Raw genomic sequence first — 24,475 nt, forward strand, 5'->3', positions numbered from 1 at the left:
TGAGATGTTCAGAACACAAACAAACAAACAAACAAATTCACTCCCTAAAATAAAAGGCCTAGAAAGAATAACCAACCAACCAACCAACCAAACAACAACAACAAAAAGACCCCTTCCACTTAACAGCAGAGCTCCTAGTTGAATTGTTACTCTGCCAGATACATCAAGTCCCTCACTTTCAGACATTCTCCCTTCCTGGCCAGCTGTTCAAACACAGCTCAGGTGCTAAGGTGGTAATGTCTACAAACATTAAAAATAGAATTTGCTGAGTAACAGAAGAGTGAGAAGGGAAGGCCCTCCAAACTGAAAACAAGAGCTTGCAGCCCTCAGATTAGACTGCTGATTCAGGGGTCTTCAAGCTGGTTCATTAAGGCATGCTACCAGACCATGTCATCCAAGTCATTTGGACGCTTATTAAAACTGCAGATTCCTGGACGTGGGGCATACCACTTAAAACAGAATCCCTAGGAGCAAGCCCAAGGATCTGTATTTTTAACTCATTCAAAGAAAGACAAGGGTTATGACTTTTCTGTGCCAAATGCCTCTGTAATGAGGGTGGTAATAAGAAAATGCAAATCCTCATGTACTGATAGAGGAGGAAGGCAACATCAAACAACCTCCTCCTCACCCCAACTTCTGTTGTCTTCTGTTTACTGTTCTCCCACTTCATGGCTCAGCTGAAACCTTACCTCCTTCATAAATACCAGCATGGCATCCAGTCTATCTGTTCCCTCTTTTCTCCAAACTCCTGGAATGCTCACAGTACGTTCTACACATTGTTCACGGGTCCTATTAATGCTGTTCAAATGTGTTAAGCTTTGCTCCCCACCCCCACCTCTTTTTAGGACATTTTGATCTGTATTCTATCACCTACTGACTCCTCTCTGCCTGGAGAATTATGATAGAAGCTAACACTATAGTGACCAGGAAGCAGCCAATGGGCTCAGCGCTTTAGACATCTATCAATTTATTTGATCCTAAAGATCCTAGCTTGTATTTTACTATCTCTACTTTACAGATGAGAAAACTAAAACTCAGAAAGGTAAATTTATTTGTGTAGGATCACAATGGTAGAACTAGAATTTGAATCCAGCTTGTTTGACTCCACAGAGACCAAGCCCTTTTCTATACCATTATACCTCTATTCAACCAGAGAATTTGATCTTTGGGGATAAGAACAATACATATGCACATACTAAGAATGCACAAATACTTATGTATGCACATACCAAGTGGTAGGCTTTTGGCTAAGTGCTTTGCCTGCATCATCTTTTTTCATCTTCAGAATGACTGCAGAGTTGGTTCTGCTCTTATGCTCATTTTACTGATGAGAAACTGAGGCTCAGAGAGGTTAAGCATCTTGCCCCAAATTACACGGCTGGCAGGTGATGGAGGTAGATCTAAACCCAGGACATCTGACCCCAGAGTCGGTGGTCTAACCACTATTGCTTTTGCCTGCCCCAATGCTTTGGACATCAACAAATGCTTGTAAGTCCTTGTTGAGCTGAACTGAGCCAATGTCCAACTTTCTGAATTGTAACCAGTGTTCAATGTGCTATATAAACACACAAAGTGTTTCAGTGAGTTGCCTAAGCAGTGCTCCCACCCAGCAAGCATATAATGTAAGCTGCTGCTGACATGGATGAGCTTCCTGCCAAACACTTTCTTTCAGCTCCATCCATATATATACTCCATACACCCCTGTATACACAACTTATGCTTTCTCCTTTCCTTCTCTCACTGTGGACAAGGAGCAAGCATGTGACTAAGATCTCTAATGCCTGGCTGTTCCAAAGGGAAGAAGAACTGGCTGGTAGAGGCACAGACTCTTGTGTAGTTGAATACATTTACTCATTTAATAAGCATTTACTAAGCACCTACCCTGTGTCAGACACTGTGCTAGGGGACCTTACACATAGTACAGATCAAGCAGAAAGATCCTCCTCTTGGATAGGAACTATATATCAATAAATAAGCACGTAATTTTAGGTAGTGATGAGGGAAGAGAGACTGGGTTAGGAATATGGGTATGGAGGGGAGCTCAAAAAGCTAAAATCTAAATGATCTAAAAGAGATAGCCAGGTAGTGGATAATGCAACTGCAAAGGCCCTGAGGTGGGGAAAAGCTTGGTGTGATTTCAGAACAGTGGTCTGAAAATTTTTCTCAAAGACCCAGATCATAAATGTGTGTATCTATTCAATTGTACATTATAGCTCCAAAGATAATATGTAGATAGAGTCATGTGTGGCTATGTTCCAATAAAGCTTTATTTATAAAAACAGACAGTGGGCTGGATTGACGAGGCAGGTCATAGTTTGAGTTTGCTGACTCTAGCTGAGGACATAGGGAAGGCCTGTGAAGCTGTAGTGTATTGAGTGTGGAAAGGAGGGGCCAGGGGCAGGAGCTAGACTGTGAGGAAAGGAGGGGCGGAGGGGGGCAGGAGCTCCTCATCAATAATTCTGGGAGGAATAGGAGGCCACCGGAGTGTGAAGTAGAATAACATGATGTGATTTTCAAACATCACTCTGGCTGCTGATAGGGAATGGGTTGTGGGGACAAGAGGGGATATGACAAGACTATGTAGAAGCTGGTAGAAGTACCTGAGTGAGAGATGTAGGTGGCTTGGGCTTATGTTTGGATTTGGCAGTAGAGATAGCTGGGGAGTCCAAAAGACTTCAGTGAGGACCCCCCCCCCCAAGGAGTAGCTCAGTGGAGTAGCTTGGAGGTCCCCTGGGAGATGTTCTCTATCTGCAAAGGAAACCTGGGACAGCCCTGTCTTGCACTTATGCCATACCCCATACCCTAGGAATGAATGAATCCAGCCAACCTCAAATCTTGAAAGTATCTCAAGAACCCAATTTTAGTGAATAGCACGTGAATTTTCCAGGTATCACTGATCACGCTGCCATAAAATGACTAATGTTCTTGAGAACACGAGTTATTTCTCTTTCCAGCTACTATCTGAGGTGCTCTTGGGGGAAATAGGCTATTTCCTAGTAGACTGGCATGGGCTGACAGTGGAGTTATTTCCAAGTATTGCACACCCATCCCCCACTGCAGGAAGTTCAAAAGCTGACTGAGCAGCTACTCCAGATTCGCAGCACAGACCCCTGGAATCCAAAGACCTGGAGATTAATCATTATGAAGTAACAGTTTCCCCTCAAGGTCCCTCTCCTCCTTTCTCTTCCTTGTTCACTCTTCTTGATCCTGAAAAAGACAACACACACACACACACACACACAAAACTTTAAGCCTATCCTTAAGAAACTTTCTTCCTATTGGTCTGATGATTTAATCTGACAGCTACAGAGCAGCCAACATAAATAGCTCTTACCTGATGTCTCCAGCAAGAAACTAGCTGTCTAACTGCTAATGGCTTTTTCTCCCCTAATGCCTGATTTCTCTGATGGAGGTGAAAGGAGGGAGGACATGGGGTATATGTATCATTTTTCTATCACCACACAAAGCAGATTTATGCGGCACCTGGGTGGCTCAGTCGGTTCAACGTCTGACTTGGTTTTGGCTCAGGTCATGCTCTCGGGGTTGTGGGATCAAGCCCAGCATTGTCAGGCTCCTCGCTCAGTGGGGAGGCTGCCTGGGATTCTCCTTCTCTGCCTCTACACTTTCCCTCGGGTTGTGCGCTCTCTAAAATAAATAAATCTTAAAAAAAAAAAAAAAGTGGATTCAAATTTTGTCAGATCCTTCTTTGACTGCAGTTCAGTTAACACCATGGGGTGTTTTCTTTGGGGTTTCATCTTGCCTTTTGCTCTTCAGGGAATCTGAAAGGGCATTCCTAGTTAAAGACAGACTAATAATGTCAATGACCTCTACCGTGACTCCCAGAGACCACAGGAAGGCTTGGGTAAGTCCTCTGACTTACTAAGCCAAACCTCTTTCCTGCTCTCCTTTATCATTATAGGATTTATGATGATGACCAAGTTGTGTGGTGCGAGCAGTCCCCATACCTACGAGGCAAAGCACCCCTCAGGGAAGGAAAGGATTTGGCAGATAACAATCACCTAGATTGCTTTTCTTATCTTTGTGGTTGGCTACTTAAGCTACTTCAAAAAGGACACTTAAAAATAGAAGGTGGGACGGTGTGCTCTCTGTCTCTAGAGAGCAACCTCTTTGGAGAACAGTTCACTGTAACTGAATTACCATGTGAGCGAGTAGTCTCCCCACCCTCACCCAGGTGTATCACCAAGAAAACAGAAAACACAGGTGCTCACAAAAATCTGTACACGCAGGTTTATGGCCACCATTACTTTTAACAGCTAAAAAGTGGAAATAATCAAAATGCCATCAACTGATGAATGGATAAATAAAATATGGTATATCCACACAATGGAAGAGTACTCAGAAATAAAAAGGAAAGCAGTCCAGATGCATAGTCCAGCAGGGATGAACCTTGAAGATACCGTGCTAATAAGGTGGAAGCAGCCAGTCACAAGGATCATATGCTGTATAATTCCATTTATATGAAATATCCAGAGCAGACAAATTGATGATGACAGCAAGTAGATTAGTGGTTCCCCAGGTTTAATAGAGCAGGACTGGGGGTAAATGGAACACGGCTGCGAAAGCATATAGGGTTTCTTTTGGGGGTGATGAAGATATTTTGGAATTAGATAGTAGCGATGGTTGCAAAACTCTGAATATACAAAGAACCATGGAATTGTACAGTTTAAGTGGGTAAATTGTATGGTATGTGGATATCTCAATAAAGTTGTTTGGAAAAAAAATGGAAGAAGGCTGCACTCAAAAAGAGGAGTTGCAAACAAGATACACATACATACACATACCTTTTGAGAGTGTAGACCAAGTTTGCCCCTAAGATCAGGAGTTCTTTGTGCAGTCACAGTGAATAGCTGATAGGAACATGACAATTTGCCCACAGGAGCAGGGAACTGGGGTTTAAAGGACAGACTTTGAATTCTGGATTCACCTGTAAAGGTGGGAATGTCTCAAATCCTGCTCATCTACAGGCAGAAGCCCTGCCCCTGCTGACAGAGTAGGGCACAGAAGCCTGGCATGCAGCCCATGCAGGTTTGCTGCTGTGAAGTCTGTGGCTGGGACTCCACCACATGGGCCTCTTCGGGCAGAGCACACTTGTCAATGACATGGCTCTGGACAGCCTTCAGTGGACCCACTTCACCTCAGGTCCGCCAGGGCCTGAATGTTCCAGTTGCTGATGGGAGAGGCAGCTGGGCTGGCTGTTTGTGCACTTGGATATGTAAAGCACCCACATGAAAGTTAATGGAGCAAAAGTTTAAGGACAGTGCTTTTGGGGCTTAGAGAACCATAAAGAGGACTTGTGCCCAGTAGGCCACATACAGTTACGGGCTCACCCCTGCCCCTGCTGGCTCAGAAGTGTGACCCAGGAATCCCCCAGGTGCCCTGTGATCTGTTCCCCATTCTGTCTCCCCATGCCTAATTATTACCTCCCTCTTCAATATTTAATGCAGGGGCTGGGCACGCAGGGGCTGTCCCTTCGCATGGGGACGCACTCAAGGCTGTCCTCAGGAGTCCATCTCTGCTCTGGCTGAGAGGCCGCTAAAGACAGCCAGGACTCAGAGAGGCAGTACCTACTGCCCAGCCAAGAGCCAGGCCTGCGTTATATCAGGGACAAATGTAAAAGGGTCACTGTGAACTCTGAGAACATCAGGCTCTAAGATGGTCATAATGATGGCAATCATCATCATGATAATAATAAAACTCAATGCTTCCTATGTGTTGAGTACTATCCTAAATACATGATGTGCACCACTGCAATTCTCCCTCACAACCCTCTTGTTTTTATGTGACAGAGGACAGAACTGAGGCACGGAGAGGTTGTCACTGCTGGAGTTCACAAAGAAGCAAGCAGTTGAGCCAGGACTTGTGCTTTGGTGGCCTGAATCTGGAGCTCAGGTGCTCTAGCGCTAGGTGGGGGACTTGGCTGCCCTGTATTTCTGGCTCTCAGGCAGGTGGTAGGAGGTATGACTTAGGCACTCAGCCCTGAAGGGGAGCACTTGGCAACATGTACTCAGCCCAGCTCAGGAACTTTGCCACCACCCCACCCGAGGTAAGAAGGCAGCCCTAGCAAATGTCCACTTCCTGAAATCAGGCAGCTGTGCTTTGGGTTTCTCCTTTGGGCAAAACAAACAGAGCCTTTCACCCAAGGATCCAGAAAGATTAACCCCAAAGGAGATCTTCATCTGACCAAAACCTCAGCTATCAGAGAGACTCTGTTTTTTTTTCCCCAGAATCCTGCTTTTTCTCTTGGGTAAATGGTAAGTTGTGACAAATGATGACATCAATAGTCACTTAAAAAAATACTACCTTTCTCTCTCTCTCCCTCTCTCTCTCTCTCTCTCTTTTTTTAGGGAGGAAAACAAACAAAAGAACAAGATAAAGGTATATCAAGTAAGTACTAGCTTCCACTTCTACAGTGCAGGTGCCACAAATCCATTTTCAAGCCAGGATACTTGATCAGGACAGCTGGGAGTCTGCAGGGAGATGGGATTGAGGGAGCCTACTCTACACTCCCAACAGTTACGTGAAGGACAAGCAGAGCTGCAGGGAGGCTCACTGACCCAAAGTGGTCCAGGGCCCTGTTATCCTGGGAATAAGCCTTACCTGCTATGAAGAGTGAATGACCCTGAACCCAAGAGGTAAAGAGACACAGAACCTGGGCCTCCGTCTCCCACAGAGCTGACCACTTGCAGAATCCCTGTTCTCTGCTCTGTTGTTTCCTTCCCTCTGTCCTGCCCCCAGACTCTCAATGCCACTGCCAAGTGCTGGGCTGAGTCCTGTCCAGGTACACAATACTCTTAATGTCCCATACACCTCATGAGGCTGTGCCTGTCAAAGACTTCAGTACACTGTCCACTCAGAAGTCCTGCTGCTACTCTCTTATTTTGGGGGAAACACCCCACCACATAAGCATGCACACACGTACACACACATACTTCTTCTCAGTTTTACCCATTCAAGAGAAACTATATATATATATATAATATACATATATATATATTATATATATTATAGTAGTATCAAGGTAGGAACCTTGAAAGCTACAGTTTATTTCTTCCCCTAACCCTCCCATATCTCTGCAAGGGGTAAGAACTCACCATTGTCGAAGACCGTGCCTGCTGTGAACGAGAGTTCTGAGTCATGTTCAGCTTTGCAGGCATATAAGGCTTTTGCCTTCCGGAACGGTGTGCTGTGTGAAAACAGGAGTTTATTTAGCAGTATTTTTAAACCTTCTGAAAGCCCCAGATATTTAATCTCTCTTCTTCCCCTTCCCTGCAAGCCACTTAGTTGTCTCTTGCGGCAACAGCCTGACAAGGCAGCCAGATGGCAAAACATGAGGTGGAAAACTTGCAAAGGTCACTAGAGAAAAATGAGAATTATTCAGAGAAAAGCCATAAGCCCGGAGAAACCACACTTCTTGTGGGGTCACCTTGTGCCATGTGAAACTTTGCTTAGGAGTTACGACACCTGAACAGTGGGAATGCCGGCTGGGACCCATTTTTGGAGCAGGAATTGTTTGGGAAAAGGGAGGTGGGGGCAGGAAAGAGCTTCCTAGTTGCTCTGGAGAACACTCCTAACAGACCTTGCTGAAAACTGGCAATGCTCAGTGAGTCAAAAAGGAGAAATTCTAACAAAGCCATGATTCGGCTCTAGGCCATGGGCTGACATTCGCTCTCCCAGATGTTACTTATTTTTCATTGTGCTGGTGGAGCAGGATTCCAGAGCTGGAACTCCCGGACCCCCAGGGTAGGGCAGGGGATAGACAAATTCTGTGTGTGAGCACTTACGTGAACATGTGTGGGGAGTGTGGGGAGGAAGAAGGGAGAGGGAACATGACATATATGTACATCAAAATTGTTTTTGAAAAGCTCTCCAAGTGGGATGCCTGGGTGGCTCAGTGGTTGAACATCTGCCTTCGGCTCAGGTGGTGATCCCTGGGGTCCTGAGATTAAGTCCCACATCAGGCTCCCTGTGGGGAGCCTGCTTCTTCCTCTGTCTACGTCTCTGTCCCTCATAAATAAATAAATAAAATCTTAAAAAAAAAAAAAAGGAAGAAAAGAAAAGCTTTCAAAATGACTCTAGTGTGCAGCCAGGGCTAAGAGCCACCATTCTAGAGCAGGGGCTGGTAAACTCTTGCTGGAAATGGCCTAACAGTGAATATTCTAGGCTTTGTGGGCTATATGGTCTCTGTTACAATTACTCAGCATAAAACCAGCCAGAGACAACACGTAAATGAATTTGTGTGGCTATGTTCCATCAAAAAGTTACTTAAAAGAAACAGGTGGTAGGCTGGACTTGATCTAAGGGCCACAGACTGCTAATTGCTAAGCCACATTCTAAAGATTAAACTGTAAGAACTGGTAATTAGCTTCAATCAATTTTTGCTTTGATATCCAAATGGTTCCAAACGATCTGCGGACTTCAAGGGTCTTAAGACAAATGACATTTAATGGTCAAAGGCTGGCTCTTCATTTGCTAAAAGTAATCTCTTCTACCTTTAAGCCCTCTGAGGAAGCACATATAGGGGCTCCAGGACAGAGTAACAAAAGAGCAAATAGGTTGTCTGGGTTAAACAATTATTCCAGGGATATATTATTTACTTTAGTTTCATCTGACTACCAGAAAGCCTCCAGGAGCCAGTGTTGTTAAACACCCTGTGGCACACTGATTTCTAGTGGCCAAATGAGATTTAGCTGAGGAAGGGCTGTTTTAAAAAAAGCCCAGACAAAATCGGAAGAGGCAAGGGTCTTGGGTCATTATGAAAACTGTTTATTTCTATGAGTCACCAAATTCAGCTTCCTTTTGGGAAAAAGGAGCCATGGATGGATGGATGGACACTTATACTACAACCAGGCATCTAGAATTTATAGTCTTGGCTCCATGAAAACTGAAGGAAAGATAGTTTAGAAGTTAAAAGTTCTGTTGTGCATAATGATCACAATAAATGATTATCCAGAATTTGTTGCTGAGCATAGTTTACTGTTCTTTTCTCTGGTCTTCTAATGGCCAATAGATGATGACCAGGTGGGAGAAAAGTGGGAAAAAATGAAGTGGATCTGCTCGGAATGAAGGAAAGAAGAGCCATTAGAATTCATCAGCTTCAAGTGGAAAATAGCTCTTCTGGGATAACTGTCATTAAAGTCAAAATAAAGTTCTGCACCAGGGGCATATTCCATGATCTCACTAAACCAAGTCTGCATGTTGTCAGCAAGGGCCAAACATCCACTGTGCAACTTCCCATGGAGGGCAAAAAAGTTTGGTTTTGTTTTTGAGGGAGTGGGAGCTGAGAGGAAGAGTTGCCTGGTAGTAAAAAGTGATAAAATGGCCCAAACCCCACACTTCCAGGTAAGTAGAGTCTGAAAGGTGGAAAAACAATCCATCTGACATTAGCCAGGGTCACTGTCCTGTGAGGTCAGGGCACAGCAGTGGGTGGAGAGCACAGACCAGGGAAAAGAAAAATCAAAGGTGAGGGAAAGATCATCTGAGGCAAGGCTCTTCCAGCTGGATTTTCATAGAGGTTACTTATTAACTTTCTTAAATAAAGGGAATGGGACAAAATGGGCAAACCAGGCAAGCCAAGTGGGGTATCTGGCAGGAATAAAGCAGAGGGAATTGTCTTGGGCACCAAAATTTATTATTCAAGAGGAATACATTTTTCACTATTGTTAGGATTTTGGAATTGAATAAAGTGACAATAAAATAACCCATTAAAAAGAAAAAAAAAGATCAGAAAAAGGCCTTGCTTTTTTTTCCCCTCAGATTAGCAGGTGACTGACCTCTACAAGAGGGCCTTTTCCCCTGAGAACTCCTCCTATTCTTGTTCCCCAGGACTAGGGCTGCCAAATAAAATATAAGGCACCTAGTTAAATTAGAATTTCAGATCAACGAGAAATGCTTTTTGTAGTAGAAGTATATCCAAAAATTATGGGATGCACTTATAGTAAGAAAAATCATTTGCCATTTATCTACAATTCATATGTAACTGAATAGTCTGTATTTTCATTTTATTTGCTAAACATTTGCTAAATCTGGCATCTCTATCCAGGGGAAAGTCTTATCTTTTTAAAAGTTTGTCAGCCCAACCAATACATCCAGTGTCGTATGCCATATTTGCTCTCAAAAGCCCCAGCAGTTTGCTTTAGGTAGGGTTCCTACCAAAATAGATCTTGTTGGCACAGGGGTTGTATTTGTAGGCTTTGGCTCTGACTAAAAAATAAAAAATCCCCACCAGGCATCCTTGGCTCTCTTGCTCCCCATTCTCTGCCATGTATCTCAACACTGGACACAGAGAGCCTGAGGTGCCTTCAGCTGCTCCTGAAACAGTGCCCTTCAGACCTCAGCTGGCCTTCAAGGACATGAACAAGTTTGGAGCCTTCTGCTGGTTCATTTTTAATTTTCGCCTCTGAGCATGGCAGAAGGCCAGGAAAGCACTCAGAGGAGCTTCCCTCAAATGTCCTTGCAGACCTTGCAAAATGAGGATCCACTCTCCATCAGATGACACCATAGGGAGGTGGGGCCAGCCAGACTGGCAGGATGCAATAGCTTGATCATTTAGGCCCAACTCTCAGGGGCCACTGTGTAAATAAAAGTTATGGTTTAGGGGCTGGGAGCTTCTCTAGGAAGGGGAAGTGTGAAGGGAATATGGCTCTACAACCCTTCCTCTGCTATGCTATCACAGGCGTCTTCCTTCCTGAGCTTGAACTAACAAGCACTAAAAATGCCTGGAAGAGGGGAGAGGGAGTCATTTCTAGAGGAGATACTACGTAGAAGTTCACAGGACCATTTATTAGGTCTAATCAAGTATTTACTCTTAAAAGCTTTGCTAGGGGAAAGAAATATGAAGTTTCATGCTCTGGAAATGGATTTGGGGGAAAGGTCCCATTGGACCTGAACAACAGGTACGCTCCCACCTCTTGGCTGCGTACTGCAACAGCAATTAGGGAATTTTAACTCTCTCTGTTGGCTAGCTCCCAGTAGGGTCTCTATCTGTGCTCACCTCAGCACACTGAATTACTTCTGTGACAGCTGATTCCAAGCCCTAGTCTGCCTTTCCTATTTTAAAATGGCAGATTCTTAAAGTGCTGTGGCACAGCATCATCCAAAAAGGTGCTACTTTAATGATGGCCAGAGTGGGCAGTACTGAATAACCATAACCCCAAACCTACTGGGGTAGCAGATCCTATTACCACCGTCCACTGCCAATCATGAAATGCTTTGGGAGATGGAAAAGAGTAGCTAAAGAAAAAAATACCTGAAAGTATCTTGGGTGATGGAAGGGAGTACAGAATTGGATATTGGACAGGCAACATGCCTCCAAACTCAGAGACATAAAAAAGTGAATACCCTCAAAGCAAAGAATATGTTGTTTTTACCTGAATGATTCCATCATCCTGAGTCCCCCAGCCCATTCCGTTCAAGGGACCAGTGAAGATTTTACTTCCCTTTGTTCAAAATGAAGGAAACACATTCTGCTAATGACCAAGTCTGTCTTATGAGTAGTGAGACATATTGCTCTGGTTCAGGTCTTCATGCCGCAATGAGTGATTGAACCACTCTGGTTAGATCCATGCTATAACTTGTGTCCTAGAAAGTTAAGGTCTCCCAATGTGCCCAAAATATGTCTAAGAAATGAGGCAATAACTTGAGTGTCAGAAAAATATGATCTGAATTTTAACCTTATTTCCAGGTGAGGATAAAGGAGGATATGGAAAAGCTACCTTTCCTACCCTCCAGTCCAAAGCTAGATAGGAAACCAGGAAGAGCATGCTAGGCTCTGGGGCTGGGAATGGCATGGAACCTTAGGTTTGGGGGCACCCATATGTTTGGAGGAAAGAGTGCTAACTTGAGGACAAAAGGTCCTGATTTCTGGGTGGGCTCTCATCCAGTGGTGTGACTGTGCAGTCAACTCTCTGTGCCTTAGTTTTCTTTGTAAGAGGGTTCAGGCCATTTCTCCACTCATTCTCACATGAGGATAGGACGAAGTGATAGACTAGAAAGTACCTGGAAGAGAATAAAGTAATATATGCATCTGTATATATACATCACATGGGTTTTCTTTGTTTAAAAGTGAGGATTCAGTGTTATAATTTATTTAAACCTCTCTCCTGGACCCACTGATCAGAAAAAAAAAAAAAACAGCTCTGAGAAAAAGATGGACAAGGAAACACTGTCAAGGCTCCAAATGCTCATGATACTTTCTAGTTGGGCTCTACATTTTGGTTGTCTGCAAGCAGAGACTAAATTTGAGAAGAGACATAGGCTTAGGATCTACATAAGAGATTCTGCAGTGATGGGCACTGATGGGGGCACTTGGCAGGATGAACATGGGGTGTTATGCTATATGTTGGCAAACTGAACTCCAATAAAAAAATTTAAAAAAAGAGATTCTGCAGAAGATCTTCATTAATTAATTCTTTTCTTGGATTTAAATAGCTTCTTTTCTCTAAAGAAGTACAAAGAACTAAGTCTATATATCCTCAAAACCAGAGGAGAGGAATTAGATCAACCCTCAGAAAGAGGTGGTATCTATTCCCCAAAGTGCTAAGGGTCCATGACGCATGGAGATCAGAGCACACAGAGGGCAAGGGGGGGCAGTGATGAGGATTTAAAGAGGAATCGCCTCACATCTCCATCCTTTGTTCTGTTACATTCATCTCTCTTTCTCTCTCTCATGTCTCTGGTCTTAGCAACTATTGGCTCATGGCCAATAGTCCAATCCCACAAATAAACGTTGCCTGATGCTATCTGATATAAATGAGGGAAGAAAAGGCCAGTGCGTGTCTCAGCACTGTTCCCTCTGGTATTATCTTATACCAAAGCACAGAGAAAGCTCTATGATTCGGAGAATGATCCAAACAGAAGCCCGTCCAGGAGGCACTCTTTCCCCAAACTCCAGGCATCACAGATTCATTCACAAATTGGAGGAATGGTTCAGAAAGACATGGAGAATGCCATACTGGTTCATGCACATGGTCCCTCCTGGCTTTGGTCTCTTAGGCTGGAATCACAGGAGGACAGAGGCTAGTCACCCCCACTGTCCCTGACCGGCTTTGGATAAACAGGAATGGATCAGTCATCATCTGCGATTTTACCTGGAGTCTTCATGAACTGCTTCTTCTGGCCTGTCAAAAAGCAAGTGCAGGTTTGGATGGCGGGGAACAAAGTTGACGAGGAGGCTGAACACTGCATGAAGAGAGGACCAAGCCAATGAGAGAGCAACAGCAGCAACAGAAAACCAAACAAACCCTGCAACAGACCTGATGGGGGATGAGTCGCTGGACGTGGATGAGGTGGGCATAGGGCTGGATGGCGCCGAGAACATGGGCCAAGATGGCGAGAGGGGTGAAGTTGGGCTTGGATTCGGGGGGCTGCAAGACAGAACAATCAGAAAACTTGTCAGCACACAGGGAAACCACAATGGGAGCACGAGGTTCATGGGAGGCCAAATGATGGGGAGCTGGAGCAGACGAGGAGCACCAAAATCCAGGCTGTGTCGTCAATCTCAAATCATATTTCTCCAGACCAGACCTTGGTGTCTTCCAAGTAGCACCTGTTCTGCAATTCCTTGGAGCATTGAGGAGTCGCTTTGCCCTGCAGAACAGCTGCTTTCTAGGTCATGGGAGCTTCTTCGATGGTGTCCTCTGTGTCCTTGCCCACTGGTGAAAGATGCCCTGGGCCCACATACATGCATTCTCACTCATATCCTAGCACCAGACATCTGGGACAGGGCTGGCTTCTATGAGGCCTTCAGCTTCCACTGCTGTGTGAGTGTTTTTAAAGTTGTGTCTCAGCAAAAATGACCATTTTTTCTGGGCCACATGGGCCATTCAGCCAGAAAACAATTTCCTGTTTACATTTTTAACTAAATGGGCTGGGTGCCATTGGAGACTCAGAGAAGCACTGCATCAGAAATAGGATAGTGGATGGAGGATGGGTCTGGACATACACCTCTCAGGAGAGGGCACGCAATTACCAGCAGCACTGCGGTTCCTCTGAGATTTGCTTTCTAGGCCTGCCTTCTCCCTTTTCATGGATTTTGGGCATTTTGATGCTCTAAGAAAAAGCCCCAGAGGGAAGGCAATGCAGAAATGAGGAACTGAAATCTTAAATCTGTCATTTTGTTGTTTGATGGCTGGTTGATCAAAAGTTTGGAGAGGAAAGGTTCAAATTACTCACTAAAACACCGCTTGTGATTCTTAACTGGTCACACCAGCCCTTTGACTTATTGCTACAAATTATACAAACAAACATCTTAGCAACTCCATAAAACCACATTAAATCACGGATAGTGCAAAGACCAGTGACTGAGAAACCAATGTGGGAATCACCCAGCCACAATACCACCTGTAGTCCTGAGCCTCAGCTGACTGTTGAATGTTTGATCCAAGCACTTTATAGAGGTGAAAATGACAGCAATCCAATTCCAGTGAAACAGACTTTCTAAACATAGTGGGATTTAGCAAGAATGCATAAATGTCTTACTTAATGGGCCATTCTCAATTCAGACGTGAAACCTCAAAATGGTCCTAATTACCTATGGTTGTAACATGCATTCTCATGGAAATATACAGTAAAAACCCATTACATGAGTTCACCAGAAATCCACAGACTAAGTGAATGAAACCCCTTCTTAATGCCATTATGTACAGTACATTTCTAGGATATGAATTCTACAAGGCCAGGAATTTTGTCCATTTTGTTTACTGATCTGTCTCCACTGCCTAAAATAGTGTCTGTTAAGTATTCATGAAATAACTGAGTGACTAAAGTAATAACTCTCATTTAACTTACCCAACAAGCCAAGAGACACAATACGATTCCTATTTCACAGATGTGGAAACCCGGGGCCAATTTGAGGCTTGCCTGTAAGTGACAGGGCTGAGATTCAGACCCGGTCCCCTGGCTCTATGCCCTGGGCTCTGGCCACCGAAGTGTACTGCCTCTGGGGTAGCAGGACTTGCTCTGTTCCTTTATGTTGTGCCAAGCTTCTTTATAGATCCGACATAGCACAAGAAGCCTTCTTAACCACTGATTTATGAGTTTCCTTTAGATGCCTACCACATTTGCAAAGGAGAATGGGAACAGAGCAACAGACAGATTCAATAAGACTCAACACACTGTAAATTCCCCAATCCTGCCTCCGGTCTTCTCTCTGGTAGATTCACATAGCAGATGGAATTCATATAATACAGGAGATTAAACTTGAAGAATATGGCTTTTTTTCTCAAATAATCCAGCAAAGGCAAGTAACTGAACACACAGCATGATCAAACATAATAAATGGAATAAATTTAGCATTTGCCAAAGTTCCTAACTTCAAGAATTTCCAATGTATTCGACAAGAACAGACGAAAAAACAACTATAACGTAAGAACAGTAAGGTTTGTCAGCTGAGGGAGGAGTTACTCTCTTATTAGCTTAATAGCTGCTCACACTTGACTCTGCCTTGAGTTCTGGGAGAAAGTGCTGCCTCATTTTGACTGTGCAGGCCTCACTTTCTTCTGTAGCTGCAGCTGGTGAGCAAGATCTTGCTTTCTGAGGCCTCTCCCCACAACCCACCCCCCTCTGATAATGACTAGTAAACAAGGCCTGGCCATGACTTCCAAACTGCAACCCAGCCCAGGAACCCAAGCTCTGACCAGGGACAATTTGCAAGTTCAAGAGGGCAAGCAGCCCAGGCCAAGAGGCCTGAACTCATCTGTTCCTCTGGTCAGTGGTCAACACGGGACAATTAAAAAGTCCTTAGGACTTTTTGTTTGTTTGTTTTCTTTTTTTCTTTCTAGTGGCTTTTGTAAGTAGGAAATATCTCTAGCTTCCTATCTCATTTGTACAAGAATTATGCCTTTCGCTAAAGGCATAGTTGGGGACATACTCTATGAACACAATGTGGGTTCTGAATGTTTTTTCACATCCTTGTATATCTAAGTGGTTCTTGGCCCTAGTACATGGCTGAAATTATCTGGGGGTGCGGCTGGAATTCCAGGGTATTTGAAACCATTTTAAGAACTTACTCTTCAATCTCCATGTCAATTACTGTAGTACTGACTGTCATTTTTAACAACTAATAGAATTATATTTGTTTGCTTGTGTTTTACTCATAGCAATAACATTTATTTGCTATACAATGACCACAATTTAAAATTTACGACTACTACATTTTAGTGTAACAATGAAATGCACACTCCATAGTAGTTTGATTTTTTTTTAAACTACTGATGGAATTATGCTTTTTATTCATCTGTGCTTCAGAATCATGTCAATAAAACTCATGATCAATGACACTATGGAACATTTTTATTCACTTAATGGTGGATGTCTATAGCAAAAGAAATTGACAATAATATATAAATATTCCCCCAAGAAGCAAGGAATACATTTTATTTTAGTTGTGATACAAGTCAGAGAACTTATAGAGGGGAAATAAGATGCACAGGGATGATGGCAATGGGTAAGACCATAATCTTTCATTCCCCTTCACTTCCGAAGTGTCTGGTTATAGCTTACTTAAAAATCGACCACAGTGTACAACAAAATCTTACCTCTAAAAATCCTAAAACAAAGCACACAAACAACAAAAGGTCAGTTTTGCTACTGACTCTAAGCTTCCATCAAATCCTCACTTTCCCTACTGAGGCCAAAGATAACAAGGGACTGAGGTTAGGATAGGAGAAAATAATTTTGTGACTACAGTCTTAGCAGAGGACCCCTTATGGCCTTTCTACCATCCTCACAGTCAAGCCTGAGTACCTGAGCTGAATGCCCTGCACATTTTTCACTCCTGGGATTCTACATGGGCACCTCCTCCTCCTCCCCCTCACATCCCCCCCACTTTAAGGCCCAACTATAGAGACAACAAGAGCTTAAACTTTAGCACGGAATGAACATTGGCTGGTCTAGTTTGGATTCAACTGGTAGGCTTAGATCAGCTTTAGTTTGCTGGTCCACAGTGTCCTCAAAAGGAGTCATACAGTTCCAGTCAGTCCCGTTGACATTCACTGGACAGTGAAGAAAGAATGGTTTAGGAAGATAAGGCTGAAAGGTTTGGCAGCATGTTGGGTTGTGGCTGATAGTTCAAGCAGAGCGTGTGGCATTATCATCAGCTTGACACCCTTCTGTGGTGACTCACTTGAATGATGGAACGTCTGGTGTACCAGCCAGGGCACAACTGCCTTACTATGGACAGGGATGCCCCAGCAGGCTCTCAATCTCATCGTGTTATGTGGCCGACCCAGGTCAGTCTTTTTTTTTTTTTTCCCCACTTACTAAAGCATTTTTCGAATGTCATCAAATAGCCTTGGCTATCATATTCTTAAAATGGCTACGGGGTATTCTATCATATAGTATATATCCTGATTTGTGCAACCTTTCTCCTACTGTGTATATTCAAATTATTATCCCTCTCTAAGTATTATAAATAATGGTGTAACTTGTATCCTTATTGAGGATCATTGGACTGTATTTGTTTCCTTAGCATAAATTCTTGAAGTTAAATTAATGGATCAAAGGCTAGAAGTCTTTTTTAAGGGTCTTGATACAACCTAGCAAATAGTTTTGCAGAAAGGTTCTGCTGAACTGCATTCCCAGCAACAAGGCATGGAGACTATCCCTTCCCTCTTACTGCCACCCCAACAGCAGGAAGCATCAAAAAAAAAAAAGAAAAAAAAAAGACTTTTTTTTTTTTTTTTTGAGTTGGGAAAGATTACCTTGGGCTCTACTCTTTCCTAGCAGTTCCAGTGACATAAAAATGAATACAATTCTCTTCTCTCATTCTGTTTCTACCTGGAAGCAATGTTTAATTTTCCAAAGGGCATTCTGCCAAGAAAGTAGTATAGGGAAGGGCACAAGCAAATAGACAATGTCAACCTGGAGAGTTCGAGCCCTGGTCAAATGGTGTGGCTGATCCAAGAGACAGTGGGAGTGGCGGATGGTCAGCCTATCTGGGACTGTCAGAGGACTAAACAGGAGGGATGAGGTACACAGGAGTGTCCAGACAGTCTTCTATCAGGTGTGTACTATGGAGAAGTAAAAAAACTGGCATTTGCTCCTCTCTGCCAGGAACTGGACTGTGATCTACAGCCCAGGTTCCCAGTCATGTATGTCAGGCCTGGGGAAGGCTGGTGAGATCACTAGCCCAGGGCTGACCTGAAAACACCATCAGTCTTCCCATCTCAATTAGGTCCTAATAGGAAGGTGCTGTTAAATCCAAGGGGGACTGCTTGTCTCCCCACTCCTTTTCCTCCTATAACAAGAGAGAAGAGAAAATTCCACGAGAACCAATAAAATCCTACTTAATCTAATCCCAATCAGTGAGTTCTTCTTCCTTGGAAAATATTCCTTTAGGTCTTGATTTAAAGGCATAAAAAAAAAAAAAAAAAAAGAAGGGAAATCAAACCTCAGCCAAGAAAAGAGGGCCAAAATGAATAATGATAAACTGGATAGTGGTGAATCAGACCAAATGATGCAAAAAATAATTTTCACTTGCTAAACAACTGACCATATATTCTTTACATGTGTCTGCTGAAGCTCTGACGACACAGAAATCGTATATATGTCCCAACCTTGTGAATTTTCAGAATGTGCATCACAACCTATCTACAAGAGGAAAAATGCCCTCAAGTTGCATCATTCTGGATTCCTCTGACTTTGACCAATATGCACAGTATTTACAGATTCTTCCTCTCATCTAATATATTTTAGTGTGCATTTTTATCCTGACAGAGTCCTGATTCTTATTTATTTTTTATTTTTTTAAAGTTTTATTTATTTATTTGTTCATGATAGACATAGAGAGAGAGAGAGATAGAGAGAGGCAGTGACAAGCAGAGGGAGAAGCAGGCTCCATGCCGGGAGCCTGAGGCAGGACTTGATCTCGGGGCTCCAGGATCTTGCCCTGGGCCAAAGGCAGGCACCAAACCCGCTGAGCCACCCAGGGATCTCTGATCTTATTTTAATGAGACAAAATGGGATGCTTGGGTGGCTCAGTGGTTAAGCGTCTGCCTTTGGCTCAGGGCGTGATCCTGGAGTTCCAGGATCGAGTTCTACATTGGGCTCCCTGTGGAGCCTGCTTCTCCCTCTGCCTGTGTCTCTGTCTCTCTCTCCGTGTCTCTCATGAATAAATAAATAAAATCTTTATAAAAAAATAATGAGACAAAATGGTGAAATCCTCTTAAGGCCTTAGAAATTATAGGCAATCACTTTTAAAATAATTTGCTTTTAAAATAGTTCAAGTTATCCACAGTGTAGTTGTCCCATTTTCCGGCTTTCACAGAAATTTCTGAAGTATAAATTTTTTTTAAAGTTTTTTTTTTTAATTTTTATTTATTTATGATAGTCACACACACAGAGAGAGAGAGAGAGAGAGAGAGAGAGAGAGATCCCTGAAGTATAAATTTTGAACAAATTTTAAGTGGTGGGAATAGCAAGTAATTCCAGGATTTAAACAAAATTCAAAATCTTAGAATAGGGCATCTATCATCCTTAAGGTTCTCCAAGTCAATAATTTAAAACTTTTCATGTAGAATAATACAGAAATAGGAGGTCAAAGCGAAAACTCTGGATTGGAAGTAAAGATGCCTGGACAATAGTTTCAGTTCAATTGCTCAGTGCACAGAAAAGAACCTCAAGGGAAAGGACCAACAAGGTTAAGAGGGCCAAATGTCTCCATTGGGCATCATGTTGCACGATACTGAATGAGCATAATCTTCTGTTAAACCTGAAGATAGCCCCACAGTCTTTTTCAATACCACATTTCAGGTACATTAGAATTGGCTCTTATGTATTTACTCTTTCAACTAAAAAAACTTCATCATTTGTAAAGAAGGGCTGAAGCATTTTGGGTCACTACAAGGAATGTCTATGGTTATACTTGCTATTAAAGATTTGAACAATTGCTGAGAAATCGCCAAACTTCCTATCTTAAACTGAGAGCAGTACAATTGTAATTCTCTATATAATGAAGACATTGCAAAAGCAAATGCATTTGCTATAACTTAAACAGAGAAGGAAAGCTATAGTGCTGCCAGGTTCAATCTTCTACTGTCTTGAGGCATAACTCAAGGCCACCATTCTAATGCTAGGGATGTTTAAACACTATTCTTAAATCTGCAAGCAAGAAACTGTAACTACCTCAGGGGATTGAGAACAGGGAACTGGGTGCCCAGGCATAGTTTCGACTTTTGACTTTATTTATACTGTTTTAATTTTTTTATCATGAGACTATATTATTTTTAATAGGGGAGAGCACTCTTCTATAAATAATGCTACAGTAATTAATTGGATATCTGTGTGGTAAAAATAGCACTTGATCTGTCCTTCATATCATACCTAATAAATGATTTCCAGGCAGATTAAAGATCCAAATGCCAAAGGCAAACAATAAAGGTTTTAGAATAGAGTTAACTCTGGGAACTTGAGGTTAGAACATATCCAACAGAGCCTATAAAGCAGTAACCACAGGGAAAATATGGATATACTAGACTACATCAAAATTAAGAACTTTTATGTATCAAAAGACAACATTAAAAGAGAGTAAAAAGGCAGCCTTATTTATTTATAAGTAAACAAAGGGCTCATAACCAGACTATACAAAGAACTCCTATTGATCAAGGGGGAGATGGGCAAGCAACTTGAACAGAAACTTAAAAATGCAAAATAAAAAGCACTTAACCTGGCTGTAATGTAGGAGATATAGTTAAAACCATAATGAGGGATCCCTGGGTGGCGCAGCGGTTTGGCGCCTGCCTTTGGCCCAGGGCGGGATCCTGGAGACCCGGGATCGAATCCCACATCAGGCTCCCGGTGCATGGAGCCTGCTTCTCCCTCTGCCTATGTCTCTGCCTCTCTCTCTCTCTCTGTGACTCTCATAAATTAAAAAAAAAAACCATAATGAGGTAGTTCTGCACACACAGCAGAACAACTAAACAGCTAACGTCAAAATGCTGAAAACACCAAGTATTTACAAGATGTAGAATGTCAGAACTCTAACTACTTTGCTGGAGAAGGGATGTAAATGGCTATGCCCACTTTGGACAGTTTGGCCTCATTTGACGAAGGTGAAGAGATCATCCTCTATGATCCAGTGGTTTCATTCCCAGACATACACCATCCACATGGTGTGTATGTGTGCCTCAGAAGAGATGCATAAGAATGTGCACAGCAAATTACTTGTAAAAGCAAAAAAAGAAACCCAAGAATTCAGCAAAAGAAGAATGGAGAACTACTTTTAGTTTATTAATACAGTAGTGCACTCTACTATGATAAAAATAAATAAAATAAGGGCTAATTTTAATAATTAAATTAAGGACTTTTAAAATCATTGAGTAAAGGAAGCCAGTCATAATGAAACAAAATATTGTATTTTAGGGGTGTATACAGTTGATCCTTATTATTTGCAGATTCTGTGTTTGTGAATTCATGTACTTGCTAAAACCTATTTGTAACCTCAGAATCAATACTCATGGTGCTTTCATGGTCATTTTTGGACACATGCAAAGCAACACAACACCTGAGTCACTCTGAAGCATCCAGTGTGCACAATGCCATCTGAGCTGGAACAGAGGGATGCTCTGGCCTTCTTGTTTTGGTTTTCTAGAGTTTCTAAGTACAAGAAGGCCATGAAGAGCTTTATGGAGAAAACATGTGTTTAATAAGATTTGTTCAGGCATGACTTACTGTGTTGTTGGCCATGAGTTCAATGGTAATGAATCAACAATAATATTAAATAAGGTATACAGATCAGTTGACAAAAATGTAAAACCAGAGGCTCATAGGAACCTAAGCCTGTACTTCTGCTAGGAGCAGTGGTTCACTATTTGCTAATTCAGTGTTTATATTGAATTTATTGAACATAACTATTGGACATAACAATGATCTGTATTTAAGAGACAAAAACATAAATAAAAACATGGAAGTGATTACTGTAAACATCCAATTAGTGATTCCTTTTGTTGGGGGAGAGAACTATGAGAGCAAAGAAGAAGGCAATAATACAGATATTTCTGGGGTCTTGGCAGGGTTTCACTTCTTAACCTGGGTGTGATTAGGTGGGTGTTTACTCAATGATAATTTGTTAAGCCGTACGTTCATATTTCATGTTCTTTAAAAAAAAAACATATGGGGGATCCCTGGGTGGCTCAGCGGTTTGGCACCTGCCTTCAGCCCAGGGCATAATCCTGGAGACCCAGGATGGAGTCCCATGTCAGGCTCCTTGCAAGAAGCCTGCTTCTCCCTCTGCCTGTGTCCCTGCCTCTCTCTCTCATGAATAAATGAATAAAATCTTAAAAAAAAAAAAACCAACATGTGCAAACCTATTTTAACACATACCTATACACAGTAAGTATGTCAACATATTAACAGCATTCTCTGGATGATGAGATTCAAAGTAATTTTTTTTGTGCTTTAAAAATATTTTCCACCTTTCCTATATTTAATATGTTATGTTTATAACCAAAAAATAAATGTCATTAGTAAAACTGATCTCCTTAATCATAAAAATGGTTACTTTCATTCTCTGGAGGAGGACTGTTTAATAGAGGCAAGATGACCGTTCCATCTTTCTTGCACCAATCTGTGGTTTGGGTTGCATAACACAGCTGGTAGCTCCCAACAGTTCCTGCTGTTCCCTCTTCATTTTTCAGTCAACTACAATCAACAAATATTTACTGAGCACCTTCCATATGCAAGAACTAATTTTTCCATCCTGCTTTCCTGAGAAATGATGTTGGCCCCTCTACAGACATTTTTATTTTGGTAAAGTTATCACAGTAAATCAATGGTGTCTTCCCTTCACCCAAGCATGGGAAGTCGAATAGGACATCTCCAATGTCACATTTGAGTAAGCTGGACAACATGTTAACAACAGAAGCTCAAAGTCATTGGCCATCTGGCATACTTTTCTATATGGTCTGCTTGCAGGGGATATTTCCTGTTTGGACAAGGGGGAGGAAAAGGAGGGAGAAGGATTTACTAGGAATCGCAATGTCCACTGCTGAAAACAAAGGAGTATTTAAAATTAGTGGTGGCCCAGGATACTTCAGCTTAAACCTCCTGGGGAAAGGAGGTCTCTTGAATAAGAAGGCTGAAATATTTCACTATGTTCAGAACTCTCAGCAATAGAAAAAGCACATCTGCTAAGGATAACATTTAGGACGTTGAAATCAAAGTCCTGCAAGCCTACAAACCTTGGTCCGGATACCACAAAAGGCATATGAGGCAGAGAGATAAGCAGAGATAAACTTTGGTGAAAAGGCCAGCAGTCTCTGACTCTCCATTTCTCCTCCCAAGCAAATAGCTGACTTCCCTGTAATTCGTGTTTATTCAATAGTCTAAACATGTGGAAAATTATTTCTGATTTGATTTCAACCCACTCAAACATCTTCTCTACTCCATTTATTATCTTCTATGCCTGGCCTTGCTCCTTCAGTGTGATCATGCACAAAACCTGCATTTTCCCCTGGACCATGCTCAGTGTCTACAAAGGCTGGCTCAGGCTGAACAATAAAGGAATGCAATCTCACTAGGCTTCACAGTGATTTTTGCCCCTTGTTCATTTGGGTCTCAGTTGCTTATTGACTTGACTGGAAAAAACTTTAAATGATTTTCCAGCAAAGTCACCCTTTTCAGTGGAAAAAAAGAATTTTAACATCTGTGAATAAAAACAAACTGAAGGAAAATGAATTTTATATTCTGCTCTGGTTTCTTTTTTTTTTTTTTTTAAGATTTTATTTATCTATGAGAGAGAGAGAGAGAGAGAGAGAGAGAGAGGGCAGAGATACAGGCAGAGGGAGAAGCAGGCTCCATGCAGGGAGACCGATGTGGGACTCAATCCTAGGACCCCAAGATCATGCCCTGGGCCAAAGGCAGGCGCCAAACCACTGAGCCACCCAGGGATCCCCTTCTGTTCTGGTTCTATACTCCGAAACCAAAAACCCACTGAGAAGGCAGTGAGAATAGACACAGCAAAACACCATTAATTCTAATCTCTTAAAATTAAAAAATATATATATGTATATATTTTTTCAAATATGAGGCAGATACAAATTACTCTGGACAATTTTGGCAAATTTACAATGTAATAAACAAGATGTCCACTTTTTCTTTTTTTAAATTTTTATTTATTTATGATAGTCACACAGAGAGAGAGAGAGAGGCAGAGACACAGGCAGAGGGAGAAGCAGGCTCCATGCACCGGAGCCCGACGTGGGACTTGATCCCGGGTCTCCAGGATCCCGCCCTGGGCCAAAGGCAAGCGCCAAACCACTGCGCCACCCAGGGATCCCTAAACAAGATGTTCAACATAGACATTTAGCTTATTAAGAGGACTGTTCTTGGTGATCAGTGTAAAATGCTAATTTGATCCTGTCATTTCTCTGCTAAGAACATGTTAATGTTTCCCCTTCGCTCTGAGCATGAAGAACAAGGCCATCTCACCTAAACTACTCAAAGAATCTCTAGCCTGGTCTCT

At 42.4% G+C, this 24,475-nt stretch overlaps 1 protein-coding gene across 2 annotated transcripts in view; it reads right to left on the minus strand.

Moving 5' to 3' along the window:
• The window catches only part of ARHGAP26 (Rho GTPase activating protein 26), a 418,379-nt gene that overhangs the window by 7,749 nt on the left and 386,155 nt on the right, over positions 1-24,475 (minus strand). The window contains exons 21-22 of one of the 2 annotated variants that reach the window (XM_055332159.1): positions 13,272-13,382; positions 7,113-7,204 (exon numbers count right to left, since the gene is read on the minus strand). In XM_055332159.1, coding sequence (XP_055188134.1) covers positions 7,113-7,204; positions 13,272-13,382 — 203 coding nt within the window. Of the gene's footprint in view, positions 1-7,112; positions 7,205-13,106; positions 13,383-24,475 lie in introns of both variants that reach the window. The other variant, XM_055332158.1, reaches the window with a different exon arrangement.

This window comes from Nyctereutes procyonoides, unplaced genomic scaffold, assembly GCF_905146905.1.
Source record: "Nyctereutes procyonoides isolate TBG_1078 unplaced genomic scaffold, NYPRO_anot_genome, whole genome shotgun sequence".
Classification (NCBI taxonomy): domain Eukaryota; kingdom Metazoa; phylum Chordata; class Mammalia; order Carnivora; family Canidae; genus Nyctereutes; species Nyctereutes procyonoides.